This window comes from Nicotiana tabacum, chromosome 17 (genome assembly GCF_000715075.1).
Source record: "Nicotiana tabacum cultivar K326 chromosome 17, ASM71507v2, whole genome shotgun sequence".
Taxonomy (NCBI): Eukaryota; Viridiplantae; Streptophyta; class Magnoliopsida; order Solanales; family Solanaceae; genus Nicotiana; species Nicotiana tabacum.
This window is the reverse complement of record NC_134096.1, coordinates 67549582-67561441: the sequence shown is the minus strand read 5'-3', so window position 1 is coordinate 67561441 and position 11860 is coordinate 67549582. Positions and strand designations below refer to the sequence as shown.

The window sequence follows — 11860 nt, the reverse complement described above, 5'->3', positions numbered from 1 at the left end:
TTTATAATCAATATAGGATATACAATTAGTGCACAAAACATAACATTATTTTTTGAGAAAATTAAATTTTAGACTGTTCGTTAAATACAATTTCAAGTACTCTATATTTTAGTTTCTAACAAAAATTATCTAATCTTAATAAAGAAAACCTTGAAGCAACGATAAAATTCCTATGATTTATAGGTCACAAATTCAAATAGATTTTCGAATCTTACGTCGGATACTTTTGTAATTAATTATTGTTTTTTAAAGTAAATGCTTTTCCATTACAAGAATGCAGTAGGACATAAAATAGACGAACTACAGGCTTATTGGCTGGGTGGAAATTGCACTTTTTGGAATCTTACTTCTCCTCGAGAAGCACAATTTGTCCAAATTCATACCAAACTCCTCCGTCCCTACCTATTTTCCTCTTTCCTCCTCCAACTTACGTCTCAATTTCTTTCCTATAAAACCCTAACATCTCCCCTAATTCTCAATTTCCCAATCATTCATTCAATCAACCAAATTATCAAATTCCCAAATTCTATTTCTCTCATTCATATGGAAGCTCCAATTCTCTTTTCTTCAATTCCTAATCTCCTCTCTTTCTTCACTTTTTTTCTCATCATTTACCTCGTTGCTTACTTCATCATCTTCCGTTCATGGAAACCCAAGCTCCGTCCAGAAGCTTCCAGCTGCGCCATCTCCTTACTCCACGGCACCCCCGCCGTATTCTTCGCCGTTACTTCCCTACTCGCCGACCCAGATCGTGACTTTCACTCGCCCAACACCCCTGTACAAAACCTCGTCCTTGACTACAGCATTTCCTATTTCTTAATGGACCTCACCCACTACTTAATTTTTTGCCCTAGTGATGTTCTCTTCATCGGCCACCACCTCGCCACCCTGTTCGTGTTCGTCACGTGTCGGTACGTGGTGTACCACGGCGCGTATGCGATTCTCGTGCTTTTGATTCTTGCGGAAGTTACTAGCTTCATACAGAACACGTGGACTCTCGCGAATGCTCGGAAATCGGACGTGGAGTTCGCTGCTAAGGTTTATGCTTTACTTTCGCCTCCGTTTTATGTTCTGTATTCGTTGGTCAGAGGTATTGCTGGGCCGTATTTTGTGTATAGGATGTTTGTTTATTATCTTAGTGGGGCTGCTAATAATGTGATACCTAGATGGATTTGGATATCTTGGGTTTTTGTTGTTGTTACTGCTATTTCCGTTAGTATACTGTGGATTTCCAATCTTTGGGTTGAGTTGTATAGAGAAAGGAGTAGGGAACATGAGAGTAAAGTTAGGTGAGTTGAATACTGTATGTTTACAGATTAAGCATATATGTGTTTGATTGGATGAGATGATAATTGAAGAAAAATCAAATCTTTTGCTGTTTGTGTATTCTCACTTGTTGCATTATGCATTTGTGGTGTATATTGGTGTTGCTGCTGCGGCAGAGCCAGGATTTCTAACATGGGGATTCAAAAAAATGCAAAAATACTATACCTAAAAGCTTCCCTTCTATTAAGAGGGGATTCAACAGTTTATATATATGAGAGAGTTTGTTTTTTGCTCTAATTGCACAGTATAATTTCCGGACTAAAGGGTGTTTAATTGAATAGACTTTCTTACCTTTAACTCTGCTATTGGGTGTTGGAATGCATAACTTTAGAATTATATTTTCTGTATAGCTTTTTACACTCTTAAATCAGCTACAAAGAGTAGGTAGAAACAATTAAGTGATATGTAGAATTAAATTGAAGGTTTTGGTTAACTTTGAGATTGATGGCAGAATCCTTTGAATTGTTCTTTTGATGCACCAGCCTATATTCTTTATATTACAAGTTTGGAAGTTCATTTGCTGTTGGTGATAGTTTTCTGGTTAGGTCACCTTCAAGAGAATATAATTAGTCAGCATTGTCTCAACAACACTTGTAATAATGTCTATTATTCAATTCATAAAATTCTTTCTTGTTGGGTGTGGCTAATTTGATAGGTATGCATTATTGATTTGGTGGAATGAAGTAGCTATTTAAAATTTTAGGTGCTATGCAGTCATTTTATTATTCATCAAGGTTTGAATCTCCCCTGTTAGGAAGCCTTGGTCAATCCTATATTGATATTAGGTGAATTATGCTCTTAAACGACTGGCCTGTAATGTGTAATTTAAATAAACTTGGCTGTTTTCTCATTTAACTGGTGGAGATTGCAGACTGCATATAGTTTTTGATCTCTAACTGGCGGAGATAGGTGTTTGGCAATGGAAGTTTAGATGGAGAAGAATGTTCACTCTTCTCACTTCTATTGTTGCCCTGGGTGGGGTGGAGGCAGAGGCGGATCTATGATTTCTAGTTTATGGGTGCACTACTAAAAAATTGGAGAAAAAAATGTATTTGGTGGGAATTGATCCCTATTCCTTCAACTAAATAACTCAACCTTCAACTAGTACACCATTTAGCCTTCTTGGAGCATGGTGCCAACAGTTGTACATTAAATATCTAATTTTACGAAGAGATCATGGGTTCACATGTCCTATAATCTCTCGTATAAATTCGCCCCTGGGGGGGGGGGGGTTACATAGATGTTAACCTTGCTTAGAGATATGATGATGCTTCATCAATTTCAAAACTTCTAGGCTGAAGCACTTTAGTTGTTCTCTAGAGGTTGCTAACTTGAGGCTGCATCTGAACTCCTGTCTGTCTCTTTATTTGTTGCTTATGAGAGGGAAGGGTCAACAAGTTCTTGCAGTATGCTTTAGAATTAGAGTTGTCTCTTTGTCGTCTCAAAATCCTTCGGAAGTCTGTGTACTAATTTGACAAGAAAAATCTTATGAGATGTGCTATTGATTTCTTCGCGAGCACATGAAAGTGAGTAGCTACGCCCTAGCGAAGGTCAAAGATATTTTTTTTTTAAAGGTCAAATATATTAATTTGTTGTAATGGCAATCTAATTTCAGTTTGGCTTTTCTTGGAACATTACTAGGACCACTTACTCTCACGAAGGACAACTTTACACGGATTTAACATGAGTACTCAGTCGGTCTTTGAAAAAAGATTATTTGGAACTGAAACTTTATATTGAAGTTCATTTGCAAATACCGAGTTCAATATTCGAAATATTGAAATATTAAAACACTATTGGGGATTCAAAGATGCATAATTGCTCTGCTTCCTGCCAATGTTACAAAACGCATGTACGACATGGCTGTAAATCTTAGGCATAAACTATTTATTTATTTTTATTTTTTTGGCAAATGGTAAGAGATTTTTGAGTTTTAACTTGGGAAATTTACGCAAAGTCCCATGCATTTGAAAAATATTACCCGAAAGAATACCTATTTCAAAGTTATTACTATAATGTATACTTAGTGAAAACTTCGTACCATTGTGGAGGTCAAGTATTAGAGTTATAGGTTAGGATGTAGTTGAGTTTTGACTTACTTCGTACCATTGTGGGACTGGCCACGTAGGGTTTTTGTCTAGGGTAGCTAGTGACAATGTTGTGTTTTACTACTTTGCTTTTCAGTGCATGTCCTATTTACTAGCTATCGTTTTTGCTTTGCATCTTTCTTCTGCATTTCATGGTGTTCCTATTTTTTTTTTGATTGTTGTGGTGATACTAATGTTGTCTCCTCTTGTCGTTTTGTCTTTTTATTTTCTTGAGCCGAGGGTCTTTCGGAAACAACCTCTCTACTCCTTTTGGGTAGGGGTAAGGTCTGCGTACACACTACCCTCCCCAGACCTCATTAGTGGGATTCTACTTTATTGTTGTTGTATACTTGGTGAAAACTATTTACAAAATAGCCAGCAAATAGTTAGTTGTATATCGTCATAGTACAAAATTCACATTGTATGTGATTATGACTGTCATATACCATGGGTTACAATTATATGCAATATATATTGTTTAAATTTTTAATGGACGAATCTTGTAAATGCGTGCAAGTGGATAATTCTTGGACTCCATCTGAGTAGTTGTGAATTTTTCCCTTTTAAAGTTCAGCGAACGAACAAGACGTGACAAAATAAAAATAATTTCCCAAAGGCCAAAGCTGCCTTTTTAACAACAACTAGAAGAGCAAACGGTCTTGACAGTTTTCTTCTGTAAAATTCCTTCTGTGAAAAAGTCACTTCAATGTTCCAGCATGTGAGGAAGTATCTACTCATGTCGTCCGGAAACAAAATATGGTTTTTTTGGACTCAAAGAACCAAAATGTGTGTGGGTGTGTGGGGGGGGGGGGGGGAGGGGGGGAATTTGGAACCAAAATATGTGGGGAAAAAAATTGGGAATCAAAATATATATAACGCCCAAGTTTAAGGCACTATACCTTAACGGCCGTTTGCCTAGTAAGTATAGCGTCCTAATATAAGGCTCTATATATATAAAGCCCTAATGTACCGCGCTATATATATATATTATGTGGGCCCATCAATAATTCTTCTGGGCTTAACTGACATAACAAATATTCAACTGGGTATAGCGCCCATATTTAAGGCGTTATACCTCAAATAATTGTACCCCCAAATTGATTTTTGCCTTATTTAAAGAGGTTAAAGATTTTGTAAAAATCCATTCTTAAATATTTCTAGGTTTGTGGTAGAAACTTAAGTAGTCCCTCCCACTCGACAACTGTTGGGAAAACAGGATAATTATCGTCTCTATGCAATTTTTCACTTTCTATTAAATCCCAGTACTGATCCTCCGTTCCTCCCAGGAAGTTAAGATAATCCATTGCATGATGACCAGCTAATGCCTTTTCCATCTCTAGAATCTCCTTCATCAAATGTCGAATCACTTTTGGTTCATCTTTGTGTGTGTTTGTTAGGAAGGTTGCAGACACTGCTTGTGGCACAACAAGCCCATGCCAGCGACATAGTACTTCATAATCGCATCGTTTTGAATAAAGGGGAACCCACTGTAGTTTTTCGCCCCAAATTCGCATACCTTCGGGCTTTGTAGAGTGTGCTTCGCCCTCAATAATGTGCCCTGCAACTTTGAGATCAGTGTGTATATTAATAGGCTTATTTTCCAAAGGACGCATAACACCATACCACTTGTCATCAACCAAGTCATTATAGCAACCTAGCATATTTTTTTCAAGGTAGGGATCGATAGTATTAAGACGCGTTCTATGGGGATCTGTTGAACTACCTTCACCCTTATGCCTCTTTTTGAACCACTTATTAAATGTTAGTGACATTTGTTGTAATAAGACTTGAAAATATTTATGAATGGATTTTTACAAAATCCTTAACCTCTTTAAATAAAGTAAAAATCAGTCCGGGGGTATAATTATTTGAGGTATAGCGCCTTAAATATGAGCGTTATACCCAGTTGAATTATTGTTATGTCAGTTAAGCCTAGAAAAATTATTGGTTGGCCCACATAATATATATAGCGCGGTACGTTAGTGCTTTATATATATAGGGCGCTATACTTAACTGAGCAAACGACCGTTAAGGTATAGCGCCTTAAGTTTGGGCGTTATATATATATTTTGGTTCCCAATTTTATTTTCACACATTTTGATTATTTGAATACATAAGAACCACATTTTGATTCCGGACTATTACTTTAGCCAGGTAAAGGAGCGATCGAATTAGATTTGCTTACAGGTGTCGTACGGAGAACAATACATAGGCATAAATTGCTTGCGCTATAAATTCCCACATAGCTAAAGCATAAGATACTTCCATTAAGTAGCGTTCAGCTGCTTATGTGCCATATCTTCGGGACAAAAGACTGCCGTTTGAAATCTTTCTTTTATAGGGTAAAGTTTATTATTAGAGTTTTTTCAGTTTTCTACTTAAAATCTCCTAAATTATCATGTTTTTTCAATTTTCTACTTAAACTTTCGACAGTTACATACTTAAACTATCTGGTATCCTCAAACCTCCCCTTCCAATTATATTCCCCTATATATTAAAACTTCATGTTGAACCTTTAAAGATGCGTATGTCTAATTATATTAACTTATGATTTGTATAAAAAAAATTATATAGTTTACTCATGATGTATTAATCTCGGATGATTGATAATTTTAGGAGTTTTGGCCAAAATAATATCTAATGTACTGTGTTAATTTTAGGCTTAATTGTGATTGTGCTTTATGCTAGACTCCAATTGAATAAGTTCTTATTTATATTCATTTTTAGCACAGTAAAAATATAAATAACGGCATATAGTGTTGCATTTCTTAAAAAGCATCTTATATTACATAAAAAAGATTACACAAAAAAAAATCGCAAACAAAAAATTAATTATCCAGTAATTACATTCTCTAATTTCATTTTACATAAAGAAGGTTCAAGAGATTAACTTTATTCTCTACAAGGTGTTGAGTTTAATAAGAAGATTTAAATTGGTATTCTTTCAACAATATGTGTAGGACATGAAAGAATACTAAAACAAGAAAGAGAATAAATCATTTCGAAAGAAACAAGAGAGGGAGAAATGTTTTCTGAAAAAACCCATATGGAGAACTAAAGAAAAAAAGTTAAAAAATGAAGAAGAAGGTGAAAAATAAAGACTAAAGGTGAAACAATAAGGAAGAATGATCAAAAAATGAGGAAGAAAGGTGGATACTACTAAAATAAGGAGAATATTTATTAAAAAAATAAATTTGAAAGAGGGTTAGACTAATTAGCCATAATTTTATGTCAGGGCCATTTTGATAGTTTTTTTGAACTGTCACGTGCTTCCAAGCAAATATTTACGTACGTTATGCCAGGTCAGTAACGAGAGGGTTTTAATATGAAAGACAATATAGTTCAGGGAGGTTTTGAAGACACCGAACAGTTTAAGTAGGAAACTGACCAAAATGTGATAATTTAAGGGGGTTTTAGGGTATTAACTCTTATTATTAAGGTATCAAGATGGTAAAAAAAATACAAAAGACCTGTTGCAGGGGATGGCCATGCAGTCAATTACTTCCTTTTTTCTAAGTCTAGGAAATCCATATATTGGCTAAGACTATCCACCATACAACTTTTTAAAAACAAATTTTAGAGGCATTTATCCTTTATCCTGGAGATGTGAGTTTTCTGGCCTTCAGAACATGTCCTGTTCCTCTCTAGCCAAATGGTCCAGAATATACACATATAAGTAGCCCTCCTAATCTGCTTCAAGGCTCTAGGAGTTGTCTGATGTTGCCAGATGTTGCCAGCATTCCATCAGATCTCTTACCTTCAGTGGCTTTACCCAATAGATTCCGTAGATGTTTAGGAACAATTCCCAGCATTCTCTAGTTACTTTGCAGTGCAGGAGGAAATGTTCTATTGTTTCTTGGTCATTCTCACATAAATAGTATCTATTGCACAATAGGAATCCTCTTTGACAGGTGCCTTAGTCTTCCAAATCGACTTCCAAGGCCAGTTATCATCCCATTGATCAACTTGCTTCATTAATAAACTATAACAATTGCTGATAAAGAAACTCTTGTCTTTACTTGCTGCCCAACCGAGAGTATCCTGTTTGTTTTGAATAATCTGAAAGGCTCCAGCATCTGAAGTAAGTGAAAAAAGTCTTTACTTTCCAGTCATTCAAATTTCTCCTGAAACTCAAGTGCCATCCTGTGCTGGAAACTTAAGCATCTGACACAATACCATACTTGTTGGTGGAACGGTTGAACAGAACTGGAAATTTGGACATTAAACTTTCATCTCCAGCCCAAGTGTCTGCCCAGAAGCTGAAACTACATATGTTGGCAGAATTCATCCCATAGCCAAAAAGAAGTAACAAACACTGTGCATCCTAGCCACGGAGGTAGAAATGGTAACTTGCCTGCTTATGAAGAACAGTGGTTTTAGGCAAAATGGTCATTTTCTGCTCCCTCTCTTGGCAACCCCAGAGTTCTCTCCAGCAATCTAAACAAAGCAAATCGAAAGAGATCAGCTCCTCGTATTCACGGTTATCTAAGCAACATCCACAATTGATACACCGTGCAATGCATATAGTACAAGCCCTGCATAACTGAGTGGCAGATTGCTTCCTTTGGCAACTCTCTGAGGGGCAATCATAAACTAGTCCAAGTTGCTGGCATTTCGGGCAAACTTCAATATCCATAGCGCAGTCATCATCAGAATGGCCACTACCCAAAAACCGCGGCTTACGAGTAGTTGGCAGCTTGCTATTATCTTCACCGATTAAGAGCTTGAACTCTTCAAAGTGCTGGTTTGTCACACCAAAGACTCCATGAATCCCTATGTACTTAAGTCTGTTTTTTCCACCAGACTTGAAGACTTTTAAGTTAGACAGAATACCATCAGCGGTGAGTCTAACACACCCTGGGACACTTAACTGCATATACACAGGCAAACATGAAATCAGAAAACTAAAATAAGTAAGAAGTAATAGAATCGAATTGAAAACTAGATACAAGGTTATGAAGAACTTTATAGTAAGAAATATGGAGTAAATGAACTTCCCAAGAGGTTAAAAGGAGGTGAATGGCAGACACTTCAGTATAAAGACTACCCAAAACCGGTTAGACATAAGATCCTTCCATTCCTGTTACAGTTTGTCACTTTCTAAAGTTGTGTACATGAAATTGTTAATGCCATCTACCAGCATAAGCGTATCAATTTAAAAATGAAACCAATTAATTATTTCGAATTATCGGCAGATTACTAAACACTGCACATGTTGAAGAGCAGTATAAGACATAATAGATACCATAAAAAGCATCTCCGCATCAATAGGTGTAAAATAATGAAATAGATGAATGAAACAATGAGGAATCTCAGCATACACTTCTAGTTAATAGTTGTACTGGTGTTGAAACCAAAGTTACAAAGTTCAATGAATGTCCTATGGACTGCTAAATATTTTTAAAACTACTATGCCTCAATTCCAAGATAGTTTGGGTCGCTACATGAATCCTAATGGTACCACTTTGCTTCATTTGGACCCCCTTTATACCCCTTTTATTTCGATACTCAACAATCTGGGTTCCTATAATAATTAATGTGTCTACATTTTCTATTGACATATAAATCTTTAAGCATACAAACAAAACTCCTAAAATACCAGGCCTGATGTAAATGTACCAACTATCAACATGACTAATTTTCATCCCAATTAGTTGGTGCAGACGATATAAACTTTTTTACTTCTGTTGTTTTTTGTTTCTGTAAGTCCTCACGGATTGGAGGAATTTTAGATCTTTTGAACAACTTACTTCTTTGTAATTTTAGGTCTACCTCATTCCCCATCATAGTGCCATACAGACAAGAACAGTTAGAGATCTACGTTGAACATGACCAAACCATCTTGTGGTGACTTCCTCTCGTTTATCTCTATGTCAGCTACTTGCCTTTCCATATGATGTGATCATTTCTATATCACAGCACATTTAGCTTAACGTCCACATTTCTCCAATACTCAGCTTTTGGAAAATTTAGGTCTTAGAGGTCAAACATTAAATTCCATATGATATTGCTAGTTCTATAACCATACTAAACTTGCCTTTCATTTTGGTATGTCTCTTCCTAAAGTGAGCACGGAACATAGTAACAGCACAACTATGATAAAAGCATGAAGATATGTATTGTGTTACTCTTAATTCAAATATGAGACTCGCCAATCATGCCAACTTTACTGACTATACGATGACACCTTATAAGACACAACATTGAGCAAAACCATCAAGAGATAGTGACAAAATTTAGCTAGGAAAAAGAATAACTGACCTTTGTCAGGCTGGGATTCCTCTCAAGTACATGCTTCAAACCAAGATCGGTGATCTTTAAGCAGTAAACGAGACTAAGAGAATGAAGATGGCCTTGAGCCCTATTTGTCAACTTTATAAGAATATCATCTGTGATCTTAGGATTGAATGGATAATCAATGTGAATACTTCTCCACAAAAGTGGATCTCCTCTAACAGCATCACGTAAAGATTTGCATACTCTTTCGACAGCAAGAAGGTCCCCCAAGCCTAAATAACCAAGGGCCAGCAACAGTGCATCTGAAGGATCACCTCCATCCATATCAGACTGATCATTAATTCCCCCTTGATCATTATCCATTGAATCATCTCTGAGAATCCAATACTTCTCATAACTAAAATCCATAATCTCCGTCTTCTCATTCATCAGACCATGGCCACCTTCCAATCCCTCGCTGAGATCCATTCCAAACAGCTCACAATTTCCATCAGTCTTACCTGCATCCTGATGAATTCTCACTGTGCCACTCAATACAAAATCAAGTTCCGCAAGCAAATGATCGTCCACCCCCTTAACCTCAATCTCATCTGACATAAACCCTAGAGTCTTTAACCCAAAATCATTCTCAAGATCCTCTAAGAAACCAGCGATGGCCGAGAGACCAGTGCCTTTGGTTGTAACATCCATATTAAAGGGATCCTGAGGCAACAGATCAGCAATATTATCCGAACCCTTATTAGCTTTTCCACCTTTATAATCATAAAGCTCCCCCATTTCACAATTCAAACCCCAAAAATCACTAAACCCATCCACTTTATCATTTAAGCATCTCTCCACGGAACACCCATTATCAAACCCGATCCTAGTTAAGTATCCTTCTTCTTGATTCAAGGCCATAGCGCCCAGGTGCAGATCTAGCTTGTAACCTACGTGAACCCAATAGCTTTTGCCCAAACACTGTATACGTATTAAGAAATCCACTAACTATCTATAAATATTTGATTATGAACCCAGTTATTACATATCAACTTGAGGTTGCGGTAGGAACTATAAACTTCAAACCCTGAATCCCTCTTTGATAGCGTCTACTCAAAACAGTCACCAATAATAACCTAAAAAGGATAAAATTGTATCACCCACCTAGGCTAAAAGAGAACACCAGAACCCTCAATTCTCAAATACAGATTAAAACAAAAACACCAAAAAATTCCAAAAGTTTCTTGTGAAGAGAAATTCAGAAACTTGTTGCAGCTCAAATATTTAGGAGAAATTAAACCAAATACGAATAGGAAAACGAGCGGATAGAATGGATTAATATACCGGAATTGGCGCAATAAAACTAGTGGTAATAGAAAGCGCAGCTATAAGACGCAATACAACAATATATAGACGGTAGTATGTGAGAAGATTGAAATCAGATTTGATATTGGAATGGGATAAGTAAGGAGGAGGATGATAAAGAATCAAACCCAAATCCCAGAAGGATTTAAAATAATGAACTTTTGAACTATTACACGCGTGTTACGTAGACGGTAGGTGTTGTTTTTGTGTCTGAGAATTGCTAATTTTGGTGGAAGAGAAAGAGAGAGAGAGACGCTTTATGAATCTACGATGTCTTTTCTTGGTGGGAACGTGTGGCGCGAGAGATTAGTGTTCCTCTTGAATTTTGAGCTAATTTATTAAACTGAAAAGGGCAAAAAAAATGTTCTTCGGCTATTTCAAATAGCTCAAAAATATCCTCCGTTTATTTTTTATATCAAAAATATCTTTATCGTCTATGTTTTGGATCACAAATGTCTTTAAACCCTTAGTCTTGCCATTGAAGGTGACATGGCAGTCCAACTGGGTTAGATTTGCTTACTTAGCCATCCACCTAAGCAATCCAGCATGTCAAAATTATTTTTCGAAAAAAATATTTTTTCAAAATTTTTATTAAAATACAAAATCAACACTTATTCCGAAAAAGTAAAAAAAATTCCGAAAAAATTATTTATTTCAGAAATTTTTATTAAAATACAAAATCAACACTTATTCCAAAAAAAGTAAAAAAAATCCGGAAAATTATTTATTTCGGAATTTTTTATTAAAATATAAAATCAACACTTAATCCGAAAAAAGTAAAAAATTTCCGTAAAAATTATTTATTTTGGAATTTTTTATTAAAATACAAAATCAACACTTATTCCGAAAAAAAGTAAAAAAATTCC

The 11860-nt window shown here is 36.0% G+C and overlaps 2 protein-coding genes across 2 annotated transcripts; one reads left to right on the top strand and one right to left on the bottom strand.

Annotated features, from left to right (window-relative positions):
* Positions 1 to 332: 332 nt before the first annotated feature.
* LOC107775307 (TLC domain-containing protein At5g14285-like) lies at positions 333 to 1386 on the top strand. The gene has a single exon (XM_075234435.1). The coding sequence runs from the start codon at positions 544 to 546 to the stop codon at positions 1291 to 1293; it is 750 nt and encodes a 249-aa protein (XP_075090536.1). The 5' UTR covers positions 333 to 543; the 3' UTR covers positions 1294 to 1386.
* Positions 1387 to 6824: 5438 nt separating this feature from the next.
* LOC107775308 (F-box protein SKIP14-like) lies at positions 6825 to 11302 on the bottom strand. Its single transcript, XM_016595031.2, has 2 exons — positions 9675 to 11302; positions 6825 to 8283 (listed from the first exon to the last, which is right to left on the bottom strand). The coding sequence occupies exons 1-2, from the start codon at positions 10548 to 10550 to the stop codon at positions 7738 to 7740; spliced, it is 1422 nt and encodes a 473-aa protein (XP_016450517.1). The 5' UTR covers positions 10551 to 11302; the 3' UTR covers positions 6825 to 7737.
* Between the last annotated feature and the right edge of the window lie 558 nt (positions 11303 to 11860).